At 48.2% G+C, this 18,847-nt stretch overlaps 1 protein-coding gene across 1 annotated transcript; it reads right to left on the bottom strand.

Moving 5' to 3' along the window:
* Positions 1-1,474: 1,474 nt before the first annotated feature.
* On the bottom strand, positions 1,475-18,083 carry LOC144124186 (uncharacterized). Its single transcript, XM_077656837.1, has 7 exons — positions 17,522-18,083; positions 14,134-14,264; positions 10,767-10,892; positions 9,511-9,771; positions 4,611-6,855; positions 4,435-4,523; positions 1,475-1,920 (listed from the first exon to the last, which is right to left on the bottom strand). The coding sequence occupies exons 1-7, from the start codon at positions 17,599-17,601 to the stop codon at positions 1,475-1,477; spliced, it is 3,378 nt and encodes a 1,125-aa protein (XP_077512963.1). The 5' UTR covers positions 17,602-18,083.
* Positions 18,084-18,847: the final 764 nt, after the last annotated feature.

Raw genomic sequence — 18,847 nt, forward strand, 5'->3', positions numbered from 1 at the left:
CCAAGTGGTGTGTGGGCAGGCACACGAAGTGCCTCCGGTTTATTGCTTATCTCCTACGACAATCTTCAAAGAATGGCTTCTTCCATTTGTAATGGATTGTCCGTCCTCTGCGTCATCAGTGCGTTTTAATATTCCCTGTTGCGAAACTTTCCATGGGTTTATGGTTTATGGGGGTTTATTGTCCCAAAGCGACTAAGGTTATGAAGGACGCCGCAGTGAAGGGCTCTGGAAATTTCAACCACCTGGCGTTCTTTAACGTGCAAACTTACCATAGGGTCCATGCCATAGGGTCCACCTACCCAAAACAGGCTTCAATAGGGTGAAAAATAAGGAGCTAACAGATTATCACTCCACCTGCGACATTCGAAGACCTTTCCAGAGTTTAATAATAATAATAATAATAATAATAATAATAATAATAATTGGCTTTTTGGGGAAAGGAAATGGCGCAGTATCTGCCTCATATATCGTTGGACACCTGAACCGCGCCGTAAGGGAAGGGATAAAGGAGGTAGTGAAATAAGAAAGGAAGAAAGAGGTGTCGTAGTAGAGGGCTCCGGAATAATTTCGACCACCCGAGAGAAGAATATAGCGAAGAAACAATAATCGCAAGGCGTCATTAATAGCTGACCTCTCAACAGATAGGCGGCGCCACAATCTGCTAACCTTGGGAAACTGGCCGCTGGTGACCGGGAAAGCACGGAGGCAGTAGTTCATTCTCGTCACACGCAACGAACTTGAAAGGTCGTGGGAGGCGCGACTCGCCTGGCGGGACCTGGGAAGCCAGCAGGCAACCTTGGACCAAGCCGAACGAGCCGCTAGAGCCAGTGGTGCCCCGGAATAGGGACTTCACCCGCGAGAACCTCAGTCTGCTATTTCAATAAAATGTTTATTCCTCCTCCTGCTCCTCATTAAAATACTTTCACCACCACCACCGTGTGTAACTCAAAGGCGAAGGGACAAATACTCCTCAAAGGAGGGCCCTCTAGTCTTTAGCGCCGATCGGATTCACACATTAGTATCGACCAATTGTCATGACGTCGTGGTTGCTTGTTTTGCGCTTGCCAGCTGACATCCTACGAGTCTGAAAGGTGCAAGTGGATCAGCCAGGGCTAAACCGGATTACCAGCGACGTCTTTACAATCGATCGACGCCATTGGCTGGTGGGACTCTTATTCAGTTGGGAGGTTTGTCACTAGTAGGATACGAGAATTTTCAACACAGTACATGTAATAGTTGTCTCATTAAACGGTCCGGGCTACTAAGGAGTGAAATCAAAATTTGGTACTCAGTTTTCCTATTTTCTCGGAGCGTACGAATGTTTTTGTTCCCTTTTTTTCGGCCAAAGAAAATCAAGAATGAGGTATTCGCCAGTAGCTGACACCTCCAAGAGAAGAAATGAAGTGTGCTCGATTGAATGGCAGAATAGGATTTCATGCTTGACAGCTGTTTATTCCACAAGGTGGACTTCACTTTAGTACTCGTCGCCATGGAGACCATGAACGTGGTCCTTGTTGTCAGCGTAAGAGACGTCCAAGCTTCCGTAGCCACCGTAGCCCCGGAAGAGAGCCTTTTCGGCGCCAGTGAAGTAAGGGCGACCAGCCAGGCCAAAGCTCATCTTCTTAGTGGGGTCGAAGTATCCGTAGCCGCTGAGGAAGACGGGGCGCTTGCGGCGCACAATGCTGCGGTAGATGGGCATGTAGATATTGTGCGGATTGCGGGTTAGCCCGCCGGCGTGGGGAACGAATTCGTAATCGTTCATATCGAACGGCTTGACGTCGCGAGGCTTGCGAGAGGCGTGGTACTTGATGTATGGCATGTACCAGCCTGGGGCTTTGTAGCCTGGGTTTGGCTCGTACGTGGGATCGTAGCGGATAGGGGTTGCGTAGCCACCGTACCTGGGGGCTTTTTTGTTCTTGCCTGTGGCGAGACAAGTATGTGGTGAAGAAACATCGGCATGCAACACTGGTAAGAGCTTGAGGAGTTTGATAGTAGTAGTAGTAGTAGTAGTAGTAGTAGTAGTAGTAGTAGTAGTAGTAGTAGTAGTAGTGGTAGTACTAGTAGTCGTAGATGTAGTAGTAGTAGTAGTAGTAGTAGTAGTAGTAGTAGTAGTAGTAGTAGTAGTAGTAGTAGTAGGAGGAGGAGGAGGAGGAGGAGGAGGAGGAGGAGAAGGAAGGGAAGTTTTCAAGGCAGAGTAGACAAAGCAAATAAAAGCAATTCAAAAGTTGAGAAATCGGAGTACATTTTCTTTGTGGCCACAGTGTGGCTACTCTCGGGTGCACTGCAGTTTTAGTTTCAGATAAGACACACATGCATGGCGCTGAGGCAATAACAGTTAACATTGTAAAACTGCCGCACATGTAAGACATGAGAAAAGAAGGAGAATCGTTGCGTTTAACAAGGTAGGGTCGTTTCATCGACAGCTAAAGACGCGTTCTTGCTAAATAGAATTTAACAGGTTTCCATCACTCTCCTACCGTTGATAAATATTAATATACCAGACACAGCTGCTCAACCAAGAGTCAGGACTCCTTTCTTATCGCACCATGTATTCTACCCGAGAGGGTCTAACCATCAGGCTAAACAGCACACCTTGATCACGAATATTTTTTTTCGATAACTGTTTGAAGTGAGCAAATTTTGTGAAAGTCAAAAGAGGAATCATCACCTGTTTTAACCTCGGACCATATATTGTTCACACATAGCGTTTGTCGCACCCTAGTGGCAATTTAAGAGAGGAGGCGGAAGAGGAGGAGGAGGAGGAAGAAGAAGAAGTAGAGGAAAGGCAGGCAGATTAACCGGAAGAATAATCGGTTTGCTACCGTACACGTGGGGAAAGGAGTGAGGGGATAAAAAATGAAAGAGAAAAGAGAGTAGCAGGAAATTGAAGTCACTTTGAAAAGTCAGCGTTCGTTAAAGGCTATTAAAGAGGTTAAAATCTTAGAATAAGGCCGGGAGCAAATAGAGTACTCGTACGAGCTTGGAACTGTTGAAGTCTCAGCACTGATATTGCGCTAATTTTCTGAAGACAGCGGGTCACATCCCTTAAGGCAAGGAGTGCTCTTTTCAGTCGAAAGAGGCCTATTTGGTGTATAGTAAACAGAATACTACAAGTGCATTTGAATTGCTAGAACCTCCGGAGGCAGCAGTTCCGACCAGCTGGTTTCCTTCTCACAAGCTGATATTTGTTCTGATCGAATGCCCTTGTAGAGGATGGCCAGATTTCCCTTTCTCAGTTCAAAGCATTCAATCTAATACTGCACCGAAATTTCGCCGTGCTCCATCGCAAGTTCGAATGTGAATGACGGTTTGCTTTTTCAACATCGCCACTGACGAAGAGAGGCGAGAAATTCTTGAGGCGATACTAACAATTTCATTACCGCTAAATCAGCTGCACTAAGCTCGCAGACTTCTCTTTTGCTCTTTGTTATGTCCCTAGTAGCTACACCACTTTCCGCGCTTCGTGCGAAGTTTGTGCTGCGCTATAGCAGCCGGGAATGTAATTGTGGCAGCCGCGGTATGAAAAAGTTTCAGGTAAAAGTCGAAGAAAGGTTAACAATGATTTATCGTGTTGTAAATAGGCGAGAGAGCATGTCTCGAAGCCTGTTTGGCGGTATTTAGTTATTCATAAGGCATCTTGCTGCCATGGGCCTAAGTGTCTAGAGGTAAGGCACCGCTGCTTAAACACGATGAAGCAGCACGTGAATTCCAGTTGTGTCAATGCTTAGATCGGTGTTCTCTTGGTCAATCTCAAAGCACCATCAATCTTTTAAGTGCAATATTGAGACATATTTAGCAAGTCTACGTTCAGATTCGGCGAAGTTGATAGCATATAATTTGTGTCGTGAGCTGTGATCACCATCAGATGGCACACTCGGTAAGGTGTGCCCACTAATCCCATGAAGCAATCTTCTCGGCGTTGCAGCAGATATAAACAAAGAAAGCGACTTCTCAACGACAGTCGCCAAAGGACGCCCCTGGGCGATGTCGCAGTCTTTATTTATATCCACCCGTGAAACAAAGCCTCATCAGTGGAGGCGATAAATTTTTACTAGCCATTTAGATTTCGATCAATGCACTAAAAAATAAAAGCCGACTGCGAGCATTAATTCCTGTTCTGGCAGAGTTTTCTGGTCCTCAGCTTACTGCTGTTCGCTACAATAACGCCGAGAAGCTTGCTTCATGGGGCACGGGGTAGTGTTTTGTTGAGGTCCGTGCAGGGTCTGCTATGGGGTGTGTGAATGCTTTGTGTTTAGTGTGCCGCACTGTCGAAGTCTCCTCGGGTTGTTTGCCCGGAAGAAAGACATGTGGACAGACGTGCATAGCACTTGATAAAGTTCTTTGCTTTACTCGTTCACTCGTCCGTGCGAACAGCAGCGCGCCTTGGGATCGCTGGGCTCTTGCAGGGCCGGACTCAATACGAGGATCCCTCACCTGCGTAGCTGCTGCCGGGGGCGGAGTACGCGGGAGGCATGTACGTGACGTACGTGTAGGTGACCGAAGAGGCTGGGTAGCTGCTGGCACTGGAAATGTACGAAGAATCGTCTTGGCGCTTGATCTGGTAGCGCGCGCCGCCATAGCCGTGAGCGGGAAAATAAGTGAGACCGTACCCGCCGTAGCTGTCGTCAGAGCCTCCGTAGCTGGCCGGTGCGCTGTAGGCTGGTGCACTGTAGCTTGGCGGAGCATATGATGGTGCGCTGTAACTGGGAGGAGCGTATGATGGAGCGCTGTAACTAGGAGGAGCGTAGGACGGGGCGCTGTAACTAGGCGGGGCATAAGTCGGCGCGCTGTAGCTAGGGGCCGAGTACGATGGCGCGCTATATGCGGGAGGAGCGTAGGAAGGAGCACTGTAGCTAGGTGGGGCATAGGATGGTGCGCTGTAGCTGGGAGGGGCATAAGTGGCAGCACTGTAGCTAGGGGCCGGTGCGCTGTAGCTGGGGGCAGAGTAAGAGGGAGCGCTGTAGCTAGGCGCCGGTGCGCTGTAGCTAGGGGCGGAGTAAGAGGGGGCGCTGTAGCTGGGGGCAGAGTATGAGGGAGCACTGTAGCTTGGAGCCGAGTAAGCAGGAGCGCTGTAGCTAGGGGCCGGTGCGCTGTAGCTAGGGGCGGAGTAAGAGGGAGCGCTGTAGCTAGGGGCGGAGTAAGAGGGAGCGCTGTAGCTAGGGGCCGGTGCGCTGTAGCTGGGGGCGGAGTACGCAGGAGCGCTGTAACTAGGGGCCGGTGCGCTGTAGCTAGGGGCGGAGTAAGAGGGAGCGCTGTAGCTAGGGGCCGGTGCGCTGTAGCTAGGGGCGGAGTAAGAGGGGGCGCTGTAGCTGGGGGCAGAGTAAGAAGGAGCGCTGTAGCTAGGGGCCGGTGCGCTGTAGCTAGGGGCGGAGTAAGAGGGGGCGCTGTAGCTGGGGGCAGAGTAAGAGGGAGCGCTGTAGCTAGGGGCCGGTGCGCTGTAGCTAGGGGCGGAGTAAGAGGGGGCGCTGTAGCTCGGAGCAGAATAAGAGGGAGCGCTATAGCTAGGCGCCGGTGCGCTGTAGCTGGGGGCAGAGTAAGAGGGGGCGCTGTAGCTAGGGGCCGGAGCGCTGTAGCTGGGAGCGGAGTAAGAGGGGGCGCTGTAGCTGGGGGCAGAGTAAGAGGGAGCGCTATAGCTAGGGGCCGGTGCGCTGTAACTAGGAGCGGAGTAAGAGGGGACACTGTAGCTGGGGGCAGAGTAAGAGGGAGCACTGTACATAGGGGAAGAATAAGCGGGAGCACTGTAGCTTGGAGCCGAGTAAGCAGGAGCGCTGTAGCTAGGGGCTGAGTAAGAGGGAGCGCTGTAGCTAGGGGCCGGTGCGCTGTAACTAGGGGCGGAGTAAGAGGGGGCACTGTAGCTGGGGGCAGAGTAAGAGGGAGCACTGTACATAGGGGCAGAGTAAGCGGGAGCACTGTAGCTTGGAGCCGAGTAAGCAGGAGCGCTGTAGCTAGGGGCCGGTGCGCTGTAACTAGGGGCGGAGTAAGAGGGGGCACTGTAGCTGGGGGCAGAGTAAGCAGGAGCACTGTAGCTAGGAGCCGAGTAGGCAGGAGCACTGTACATGGGGGCAGCGTAAGAGGGAGCGCTGTAGCTAGGGGCTGAGTAGGCAGGAGCACTGTAGCTAGGGGCTGAGTAAGCGGGAGCACTGTAGCTAGGGGCTGAGTAAGCGGGCGCACTGTAGCTAGGAGCCGAGTAGGCGGGCGCACTGTACATGGGGGCAGCGTAAGAGGGAGCGCTGTAGCTAGGGGCTGAGTAGGCAGGAGCGCTGTAGCTAGGGGCTGAGTAAGCGGGCGCACTGTAGCTAGGAGCCGAGTAGGCGGGCGCACTGTACATGGGGGCAGCGTAAGAGGGAGCGCTGTAGCTAGGGGCTGAGTAGGCAGGAGCGCTGTAGCTAGGGGCTGAGTAAGCGGGAGCACTGTAGCTAGGAGCCGAGTAGGCAGGAGCACTGTACATAGGGGCAGCGTAAGAGGGAGCGCTGTAGCTAGGGGCTGAGTAGGCAGGAGCACTGTAGCTAGGAGCCGAGTAGGCAGGAGCACTGTACATAGGGGCTGAGTAAGCGGGAGCACTGTAGCTAGGAGCCGAGTAGGCAGGAGCACTGTACATAGGGGCAGCGTAAGAGGGAGCGCTGTAGCTGACTGCTGCTGCACTGTAGCTGGAGGCCGAATAGCTAGGAGCAGGTGCACTGTAACTGGGAGCATGGTAAGCGGGAGCGCTATAACTGGGTGCCGGTGCACTGTAGCTTGGGGCAGAGTAAGATGGGGCGCTGTATGCGGGTGCAGCGTATGCCGGAGCTGCATAACTAGGGGCAGCGTAGCTGGGGGCGGCGTAGCTTGGCGCCGAATAGCTAGGAGCCGCATAGTCTGAAATGAACAAGCAGAGTAAGCAACCAATATTTCTTACTGTCTTTTCTTCAGTCTGTCGCTCTGATATCCGCGTGAAACACTCGAAGAAATAAACACCTGATTTTCAGAATTGTTCATTTGAAGTTCGGTAACAATTAATGCAGACGGGATGCTTTGCCTGTAGCAAGTAAACTGGGAGAAATGCATCAGAGTTGGTTCTCTTACGTCAGTTAAACAGCCGTGAAATCCCACCAGGCAAACTGTATTGCTTTGTTCTTTCATTCTCTCCTTTATCCTTTCCCTTACGGCGCGGTTCAGGTGTCCGCCGAGCTGTGAGACAGATACTTGCCATTTGGTTTCGCCAACAAGCAATTATTATTATTTATTGCAAAAATATTCGCGTCCTGCAAGCGTAACTTATGCTGTAACTTCAAGAGTTATGAGTCTTAACACCGCCAGCCAGATATTTGCCTGTTCACACAAGCCTATTTAATGGCGAGCCGAAAGTCTGCTTGCATAGTTTTCACCACACTCAGCCGTGATGAAACGTGACGCAGTGTTGTTTTAATTTTTGAGGAAACTGAACTAAGTGTTGTTTCACGCCGTGATCGGAAATTCCACCACTGATGTCCGAAAATTGATATCTCGCTCTCTTTTGTCCTGAAGCAGTTTGAAAACTCAGGCAATTTAGAAAAAGTGAGACCATTTTAGTTCTTAAAACAGGCTTTTCTAAAAAATTCCACCCTAAAATTCTTTGAAAAATGGAATGTTACTGACGGGACGTGTTACCTGTACCAAGTTCGCAAAAGTGTTTCCCGACGGTCCACAAACTAAGAGGCGAGGGGTAACAAGCCTCCATTTGGATTTCTTAGAAGATGCAGGCCACCTGAGGCAGCGACAGGCATGTCTTTGATCTCTGTTTATACTATGCCCCACAGGCGGAACAATGGGCGACATCACACTGTGAGGCTAACTCCACCTGTGCAATAACGTAACCAATAACCAACCAAATGTTCATGTGCCACCTGCGGCCACAATTAGATGTCAGTGCGCGTCGCTTTCCTAATAAGAGATTTGGAGACTGAGACATTGTATTGAAAAAAACAAGGTTAATCTCTTAGACGCACTGTTGGAGCAGAAAAGGAGCAATGAGTTAAAAGCTTCATTTAAAAAAACATAAATAACACACTTATATCAAAAGAAGCATGTGCAGTTATTTGCTTAAGACATGCTCTTCCTCTTTCTGTGTTTTACAACGTTATCTGCGTCAGGCGCACTCTCCGACGTAAACAAAAGAGAGCGTTATTGGGTGGGGCTCTTGAGAATGCGAAAGCTATTAGAGTTTGCTTCCGTTTCAGCTATGTCTTTGTTATAATGACCTGTTTCAATTCGGATGCAGATGACGATACACACTGTCGCTATTTCTCGACCCTGAAACGACTGTCGTCAGCAAACGCCTGCTGTACCTCTGTAAACGTATTCGGCGCAGGTTTTGGCGCGGAAGTAAATGAGAATACCAAATACTGTATTTCGTGGCTCTCCCGATTACTGCATTTTCCTGCAATAAAAACAGCGGTCAAAATCAAGCGCTTGCCTGTATACCTTCGTACACATATCCAACAAACTAAAACGCATCCTTCGTATCAACGGGAGAAAATCCCGCGGACAAGTTAGGCACGAGACCACCCGCAGTTCCTGCTTCCGCGCGCTAAGGATGCAAGCGGGCTCCACTGACTGAAGCGCAAACCACACATCAGGTTGCGTGGGGAAGTCTGACCGGGGCTATAGGAAAGGGCTTGGTACCGAAGCGCCAACTAGTCGAGCAGTCGCTAATAGAGAGTTTTAGTTTCACGTACGTAGAAGCTTCACGTACGTAGATCACTTACGGGTGACCAGTGCGCATGCGCAGAACGCAAATGGTATGCGCGAGTCTCACGTACGTACGTGAGATTCGGATTTTTACGTTGCGGTCTTTGCGTTGCTTGCGTACGTAGCGTTGACAAACATGGCGGCACCCTGCCCGCGGCTTCACGGCGATAACAGCTTCGTCGCTAATCCCTCGAGGCGATATGGTGTTCTAAACTGCTCTATTCGCCTTCGATTTGCCCATTCTTACCCTCGCATAAGGTTTCAAGCGACAAATAGCTTTTGTTTTTCAGACAGAAGGGCGATTTTTTCAGCTGCTAAGCCTGACGAAGTAGCGTTGGTCGTCGTCATAGCAACGGTCTCGCTATGAATGACTTCGCTTAATGACTTGTCTTGGACGATTTTGGCTACAACCAGTGTCTGTGTTTCTTAGTAGATGGCGCTAGGCGTAACGCGCGGCGTGTTTCGCGTACGTGTAACTATAAGGGTTTCAAACCACCTGCGTGCAGGCTACGTAGACTTTTCACGTTTGCGTACGTGAACCCTCTACGTACGTGAAACTAAAACTCTCTAATGTGGACGAACGTAACATCGAGGCGATTTGTCATTGTCGAACTGATCTGATGGGTCCCAGCTCCTTCGTGGGTTCTTCCGTGAAAGTGAGCGCCTACACGGGCGCAGTGGTGTACCGGCCGCTTATTATGCGGAACACTGCGGGGAGCTGGGGTATCGGTTTGTGCCGGGTGTGCGTGCCGTACGACCCTCGGGCTACTCTGAGAGAGGCCTGACCTGAGGGGACAGGCTTACCGTACGAGGGTGCGGGGTAGTAGTACTTGATCGTCTTGACCAAATACGAGGAGGAGGTGTAGGCACTACCTCCGCCGTAGGATGCTCCGTAGTCGCTTCGCTTCTGTGCCTCTTGACAGGCGGTCAGCTGCTGGTAGACGTAGCGGGACTGTTGGAAGGTGTACGGCAGCACGGTGGCGTTCGCGTCCAAGACCACCTGCGTCAGCTTGGTGGCCACGGTCTCGGGCACCTCCTTGAACAGCAAAAAGTACTGGCCTTCTTCTGCGGAGGAAAGAGTGCAGAAAGGCGTCAACTTGTGCGGCGGAAATTTGTCAATTCTCGTCGAGGACGACAGAGAACCAACGAGGAACCACACCCTGGGCCAACACTTGCGGATGAGCTACACCGTTCCTCTCTCTCTCTCTCTCTGTTGTTGCCAGGAAGAAAGAAAAGGAAAATACACAGGCCTGCTCACTGGCTCAAGCCGAGCCCCAATCGCTACCACGTGCAGATAGAAGGAGAGTTGAAAGATGGGATAGAAAGACAGGATAGTAAAGGCGCGCTAAAGACAAGGACGATCCCGGAGGCAGTGCAATAACGGGCCAACGGGTGGCGAAAGTGAGGCAACCTTCAAACCCTCCGCCACATTTCCAAAAATAAGTCCAGTTCAACCCGTAACATATATTCTACGGGGTCCGGACATTCCTCTGGCAGGCGTTGTAAGTATGCATACAAAGCCTAGTAATAGAAGAAATGTGAAATTTTAAGCAATTAATTATGCTCAGCGCAGTGCTAATAATTTGTTGACGAAGTCAGCATGATTTAAGATTGGGCAGCATTTCGCTTGTAGCCGTATTTTGTTCTTAGGAACTCATTTATGGCACCGTGGCATGCCACTTAACCATGCACTACTTTCACTTAAAATGCCTTTTTCGCGAAGTTCTCGAGTGGCCCAATTATATTTCAAGCTCCACCCTCAAACCATTGGCTGAGCTGCCTTTCAACGCACCGCTTGAGTTGTCGCCTACTCTGGGATGGACTACTGCCTTATCTTCTTATTTGATGGATTGAGTTCAATAGAACCCAGGTTAGCTATTTAGTGCCCTACCGACGTTGACCAGAAGCAAATACAAAGCTGCAGAAGTCAGCAGGATGCCGTCAATTATACGACAGACATTTTGATTTGTGAAAAACAAAAACAAAACCGAGCTAAATACGTGTACCTTAGCTGCAGGCAAGTTCGAGAGAATGAGGCGAAACTGAAGTCGCAGTCGTACCGTGCGTGGCTGAGACGCAGGAGCAGTCCTTCTTGAGGGACACCGCGGGGTACTCAGCGAACACATGATTGGGGCCAAGCAGGACGGACCTGATCCGCAGGCGACCGCACAGGTGCTGGTTGCTAGCTGCGAGATGACAAGAAAAAGAAAAAACGAACTCGAAGGCACGAAGATTTTATGTCAGAGTGATGGTGTGGAACTGTACCGGGTTCTCCCTCGCTGTGGGATTCCAGTCTCTCATATAGGCGGCCATTAACAGGTGATTAAATTGTTGTGTTGCTTTGCCACATGCGTAAGGCCGCTGCGGCTGCCTGTGCCAGTAGTCGTGCCGCACTTTTACTGTGAAATACAGGCGCTCTACTTCTGTCTAAAATAAGAGAGCAATTACTCATTAGCATCCACCCAAGCGCAGCCATACGGCTACAAAGTCAACTTATGCTCCACAGCTGAACAACAATTGTCTTTGTCTGGTTTGCTTGAATTGCTTGGCTGTGGATGGGTGGATGTTAATGCTATTCAGTAGTTGCTACTTTATTAAAAATTTACCACACCTTCCGGGATTCTTCTAAGACACATTGTGCTAATTTCGTCTACCGATCATAACCAGCTGATTGTGCTGGAGAGAAAATAAAGAAGTTCACTTGTGGAGATGGCAAAAGTATTAGGAACGTTTATCACAAATTGCCAATGCTATTTATCACATTTAAAATAGGAAATTTTCGTTCCTGTTACTTTCTCCGAAAATTTGACGAAAATCATTTCAGCAAGAAGACAAGCTCATGAGGTGTTCAACTGACACAATTTTCTTACATGAAAATACATTAAAAGGATATTACGAGGTGCCTATTCAGCTCAGTTGCGTTAAGTACACAATCACTGAAGGCTTAGCCGCCTGTTCTGCCAAGATGCGTTATGTGTGCGCCGAATTTTACTTACCATCGCGGAATGATCCTTGCGGCTGTACACGAGCGACTGCAGGGCAGAGAAAAGAAAAGAGGAGGAGGAGGAGGAGGAGGAGGAGGAGGAGGAGGAGGAGGAAGAACTTCATTAAAAGGAAGGGTACTTGTAAGAGCTTATCTATTCTCATTGTCGCTCTTGTCTGCGATGTGCCGCACAAAAACTACGACACACTTAGATCGAAACAAGAACTAAAAGGCAAGCCTCTTAGTGCATTCAAAGAGATGTGCTTGCGTAACTAGACGAAATGGAAATATACGCACACAATCACGCATACGAATCTTCGCCTATTAGTTCCCGAGCTCTTCGAATGAGTCTAACAGTCTTAAGCCTACTGCAGTTATTTACAGAGACTTTTTGTTTAGCGATCTCTGTTTCCTGACTTCTTTTTTTCTGCCGAGCTCGCGTTTGGTTTTCAAAGTGACTATTGCGTTTTTAAATAAAAAATTACGGTCCCTCGCTATTAATTTTGATGAATTAAGGGCTGGAGGGCGTTTTTAAATGACATCTCTGTTTCTGAGCCGAAAATTTTGTGGTTGAGTGGATGAATTAATATTTCGCGGCACAGAGATTCAATTCATGGTTACTGTGACGTCACAAATAATTCGCGCCCTGTGATTCGTCCAGGCGCGCGTACAGCGCTTTATAATCATGGTTTTTGATGCTCATTTTGTGGTTAGCATCCTGTTGCTTATATATCACACAAAAATAATTACTCCGAGCCACCGCGCACCTTGCTGCAGAGCACTTTAAGTACTCCTGTTTTAAACAGAGAATTTACGAGGCGACGCTAATCATTTTTCTCAGTGCACAATCGTCATCGCTCGTAGTACGGAAGAGAGAAAGAACACCTGCCACAGGTGCTCCACGCTTGCTTTATTTTTAAGGTGTAATCAGGTAAGACTGATTCTGATTCTGAAGACTGATGCTGGTTCTTATCCGTCCGGTGGAATATCACAGATCGAGTGCAAGGCTTTCGTTGCTTGTCAAGTTAATCTACGACGGATGCTTAACTCGAGGTCTTAACCTTAGTGGTGCTTACCGAACTTAGTAATTGGTACGCTTTGCTAACGATCTCCGCTAACAGGTTTCTTTTTTACTGCAGGTTTACGACTACTGGAGTTATTGCATTTCTACTACTACTACTACTACTACTACTACTACTACTACTACTACTACTACTACTACTACTACTACTACTACTACTACTACTACTACTACTGCTTGCACTAATGGTCGCAGCCATTTTGTAGTAGATTTCACTCATTTTTGTGTTATTTTACCATATTTATTTCCTCTTATTTTGAGCTTTCCTGTTTTTACACACAGCCTTCGTTACGCGTCTACATTTCACTTTCCCGTGATTTCGCTCATTCTCGTCAGTCCGCAGACGGAACCTCGCCTCGATAGCAATAAATCCCTCCTGGGTAAAAAAAATCCAGGCCTAGCTCACTCCGGTAACAATTCATAAAATCCACGTCTTCATAGGCGTACACTGTATACAGAGGCAAATATGGCATACAGGGCCCCTCGAATATGAAAAGGAACAAACGTTTGAGCATTCAATTAATGATTACTTCCTGAATCTTAATTACAAACACATCTTTTTCTCTTTTAACAAGTTTTCTTCATGGTGTTAATGATCTTAGAGTCAGTTTTAAATATCAGTACCAATGCAAACAAAAATTCTTTTTCTTTTTCTTCGAATTCACCCGCCGCGGTGGCTCAGTGGTTAGGGCGCTCGACTACTGATCCGGAGTTCCCGGGTTCGATCCCGACCGCGGCGGCCGCGTTTTTATGGAGGAAAAACGCTAAGGCGCCCGTGTGCTGTGCGATGTCAGTGCACGTTAAAGATCCCCAGGTGGTCGAAATTATTCCGGAGCCCTCCACTACGGCACCTATTTCTCTATTTCTTCTTTCACTCCCTCCTTTACCATTCCCTTACGGCGCGGTTCAGGTGTCCAACGATATATGAGACAGATACTGCGCCATTTCCTTTCCCCCCAAAAACCAATTATTATTATTATTATTATTATTATTATTATTATTTTCTTCGAATTGGTTTTTCCTTTTTATACTCGACTGTCTTGTGTATCGGAAAAATGGCCGCGTATGTAGGTGGATCAGTTATTCACGTTATCTGGGTGAGCCAGGAAGAAGAAGATTACGAAGAAATGAACAAGTGAACTAAGAAAATATGCATATATACACGGTTTTCTAGGGGAGCTTCCAGGAAAGAAGCGAGGCGAATATCAATAAAGGTGGCTTCGCTGAAAACGGTGGCTGTGTATGCATCGCAACATAGCACGGTGTAGTACGCATTCATTCCATGCAACATGATAGTCGAAGCGTAGCATAGATTAGCTTGAAGCTCTGGCTTAGTGCACTGATATCACAAGTGCTTTCTGACGTGCAGGAGTGAAAACAACGTGGTGCTTACCGAAGCGGTACTCGCAGAAGTCAGGAACCTCCTGCACCGACCGCGGGCAGACCGGGCATGTCGGCGGGACGACGGGGCATCCCAACGCGACGGGGTCTCGGCTGCGTCGAATGGGCACAGTGAGCTCGTTCCACAATTAATGGGAAGCCAGCTTACGCTAGTCGATCGCTGCCTAGCGATCCGCGGCTAAAATCTCTTTCTATGTCGCTTTGATGTCTCGGGACCGCCACGCCCGGTACGTCTTTACGTCACGTCACAAATGTCCCACTCGTGTTCATATCAGTGCAGGTGCAGACAAGTACGGTGAAAAATTTTGGGCTTTAATAGGAAATTATGTGCGGTATAAGGTGGCTTTGAAGGCGAGAAGGAATAAGTTTTGACACACACTCTGAACAGAACGGAGTAAACAGGGACTGCAACATTTTCCACAAACGTTCCAGTGGCTTCCATATGGCTGAACCAGAGTCGTTCCAGTGGCCATATGAAAGTGCCAGGCCGCGTTGCCTGGTTCTGTGAATTGACCCACCCTACAGCTGCAGTGGGTGTCAGCCATCACCCTTAGCACGTCCTTAGCAGCGACCTCCGCTTGACCCTTTCCTGCGCTAACTGCGACCACACTGTACCCACAAGCTTGCTAGTTTCGTCTTCAGACTTCATTTTCTGCCTCGCCCTGCTTGCGTTTGCGTTCCCTCGGCATCCACTCCGTTGCCCTAAAGGGCAATCGGTTATCCTCTCTGCGCATTACGAACACTTCTCATGCCCATTTCCTGTTATTGATATCAGCTAGGATACTATCAACTCGTGTTTGCCCCCACTCTCTACGCGCTGCAATTCCTCCCTTGAGGTAATACTGTGCCAATATACCCCTCTACTGCAGCACGCGTTGGTACTGGCTCTAAAGCATACGTGCTCTTACTCGCCTTTCCATTTTCTCGCAGTGTTCCCTCCGCTAAATACAACGGCGCAACCCAGATCTGTACGGAACGAAAAATTCCTTCCTGGCTTCCTGCTCATTCTTATCTATGCCGTGATGCGCTCACAATCAGCACCTTACTAGAGACCTCATTTGGCGTTACACCGCATTCTAGGAATCAGCCCGCACATTTAGAAGTTTACACATGTGTGTACGCGGGAAGGAAGGGGACACATAAGTACCAGTGTGTGATGCGCTCGGAAGCAACGCAATGATTACATCTACAAGAATAAGGCTACACTGATCTCTCGCTCATGAAACCAGCCATAAAAATGGCGAATTAAGGTGGTTCTTGATGGCACTGTACCACTACACAACGCCTGCCTGAAAAAAGAAAAATTCAAATAAACCAATGCTGTAGCGAGGCCACAGATTCTGGAGCCTGAAAGTGTTCGTATTGATCAGTTTTTTACAGGTCTTTTTTCGTTTAATCTAAGAGGGATAATCTCAGCGCTCATCTTTTTGAACGAGCTGTCGTTCAGGTTTTCAGTGGTCTACTACACAAAGCCTAATAAGAAAAACGTTTCTGACTTACGAGTTATTTGTAGCGCACTTGAAAGGTCTTAGACAAGATACACGGATGGCGGAGAGCATTGGAAAATTTTATAACAGTTGCCTGCTTGGCTGTACGTGTATGAAATAATGGAATTGACAGAGGCCACGTTCAGGCGAGAGTATGCAAAGTTCTCTTTTTTTCCGGATCACAGCACTCATAGCTCACCAAATGCGGTAAACAGTGGACTGTGCTCTTGGTGTTATGCACAGCCGCCCTCAATATTTTACGACGATAGAAGGGACTCCTGCAGAGATCACTGAAGTTAATCCGATATCGGTAGGAACTAAATTGAAACGCGATGATATCCTAAAAAAGGGAGTTCCTAACTCTAATTTTAATAGAATATCTTTCAAATTCCGTAGCTTCACAGAACAAAAGTCTCAGACCAGGTGGGGAAACTCAGGAACACTGTCTGAAAATGCATATTTGAAAATCAACTCAGGAAATTTTTCTAGATCCACACATTTTTAGCAAGGCAATTGCTGTAGGCTCTTTATTTTTTCAGTTTCTGACCATTCACACCAGATTTCGCAGTCACGCGGTGTCCTTTTTCTACGCATAGAGCTTTTAACACACCCCTAAATTCTGGACAAGCATATTTTGCAGCTTTTTCATATATCGTAAGATTTCACTATAACGATCAATATAACCGCATATCTCCTCTCGACAGGGTTGCATTTTTTTTTTTGCTATTGACATTTTTTCTTACCGTAAAAAAACATTTCCTATTGCCTATAAACTGCAGTTTTAACTACTCAATGCGATCGATGGACATACATTAAAAGAAGGATTTTTGGTACGCATGGGAGGAATGGACCATTACCTTCAATATCTTCGTAACAGTAGGTTACAATATTCTATAGTTGCCTCACAATTAAAATTGGTGTCCAAACATCCTGGCCTTGTCCTTCTTATTTGTTTTCTGTCTCGGTTTCAACTGCGTAAATTTCAGTGGTGAGCTACGCGTTTATGGCGTAACAAGCCTAACTCTCTTGATGGTGCTCAATCCACGTTTTCTAAACGAGAAAACGTTGGGCTTGTTCTCGATTATAAGGGCTATTCATGAACAGGATCATCGCTTACAGTCGCTACCTTTAAAATTCAACGCGTGCACTAGATATTTTCTATTATATTTGAAGGTTTATCTCTGCGTCCTGCAAAGCACCACCATTGGCAGCGTAGCCTATTATAGGTTTCCTGTCTTTCTTTGCGCTTTTAAGCCCGTTTTGCTCATTATGTCAGAAAGCGATTTACTAAAAGGAAAAAAATGGATGTGTGAAAGTTTCAACGTTCAAGTAATCATAAATCTCTCGAAATCCCCTAGAGTTGCTCGTTGGCGCCCATTCGGTCGTAATAAAGCTGTGAACATCGCATAGGGAGACCTTACTGTTTAGACTTATTCGCCCCCTCGCAACTTAGCCTAGTCGCAAAGCGTAAGCTTGCACACGGAAAAACCCCACTGCCAAAAAGCATAACACTGCAACCTTCCTCATTTGTAGCCTCACGTAGAATCCCAACTGAATGGTTCTAGTTCATGCTTTAAAGTGGGAACATTTCATCGGGTGCTTTAACGTTGTTTGTCTGTGCACTGTTCTCGTCAAAACCTCCCCTTCCCAAACCTCACAATCACACTGCCGCTCTACGGTCGAGGTACCTAGATTAACTGGACTTCAACTCGGCAAATAACTGACCGCGAAGTGTTACGCTCCCCCGGAGACATCCACATGGGGGAAGCTAACGGTGTCCGGCCTTCCAGCGAGGCCTAAGCCTTGCGGCCCAACTCTCAACCGGACCCCCACCGGCGCCGTGTGCTAAGTCTTGCTACTCACAGGTTGGCGGCTCCGACGCCGGACCCGGCCAGCAGGGCGGGCAGCAGGAAGAAGCCGAGGATGACCGTGGGGGAACGCATGTTTGCCGCTGCTGTGAGCCGCTGTCCGTCTGCTGGCGCTTTTAGAGGCCCCACGGCAGTGCTGACCGCGGGTGCAAAAACGGCCGCACCGGCGTAATGGGACACCGGTCCTGGCCACCCGGCCACTTTGATAGCGTCCCCCGCCACGGCCCGGTGTGAGTCGGGCAGCGAGACGAAATGGAAAGCGGCACGTGGCTCAAGGAACGTTGAACCCTGGTCCGAGTTGGAGGCCGCCGACCGGATGTCCCGGAGGTCCAGAAACCCTTACGAGCGAGAAATTGCTCCTCTCTTGTGTGTATTACGCAGGGGTGAAAGGAATCGACCGGTCTGTCTTTCGCATCGTCGTCGAGCTCTCGAACGAAAAGGTCTTCATTCGACAGCCTTAAAACACGGGGACCTTGCAATAACTGAAGTCGTCAGTGAATGAAACGCGACGATGCGAAGTCTTGACAGTCGGCCAATTTTGAACGTGTACGTGCATTAGAAAACGAGCGAAACATTTGACTAGCCCTAGCGTTTCCTAAGCTTTTGCATGAAACCTTTCTTCAGGGAGATACTTGGAAGCAAGCATCACAGAGAGCCAAATATTCCTTAGTCCGTACGCTCAACGTACGTACTGCCTTGAATGCTCAATGACGCTGAGTACTGACGTCGGTGCTGAATGTTGCTTCACTGCCTTTTTCTATTTTTTTTTCTGAAAACGTATATTCCATGGGCTACAGATGATTTGTGACTGAATGAACTCACAGTTAACATGCTTGTGCAAATGCGGCCAGTTTGTTTGGAGCTCCCTCGCAGGGTTTCGGCTCAGTGGGCCTATTGTCGTAGCAGACGTCGCCGAGATCGACGTTCCAACGTCAGCATCAACCTTCACAGTATGTACGCAACGCAGAAAAACAAATCTTTAAGGAAAATGTACAACGTTGCTGTTTATTTGTTATAAAAAAAAGAACAGAACACGTTGCTGCGAGCCCAAAAGTATTCTTGTACGCGTACATTTTCGAAGACAATATCAATTGATTTAAAATAATAAATGCTGCACCATTTGCGCCAGTTTTTGAATAATGTCTTAATGACCGAAATGTGGTGAACGTTGTTTTCTCTGCTGAAAAATAAAAGATAATTCTACTTTTTGCGTCATGCGTGGTATGGATTCTCTACGTACAAAATCAATATTGTATATTTTACTCGAAAAGTTTTTTATATCCGCCCTGCATATCACAATAGTACCGAGCATGCGCACGAG

This window comes from Amblyomma americanum, chromosome 3, assembly GCF_052857255.1.
Source record: "Amblyomma americanum isolate KBUSLIRL-KWMA chromosome 3, ASM5285725v1, whole genome shotgun sequence".
Taxonomy (NCBI): Eukaryota; Metazoa; Arthropoda; class Arachnida; order Ixodida; family Ixodidae; genus Amblyomma; species Amblyomma americanum.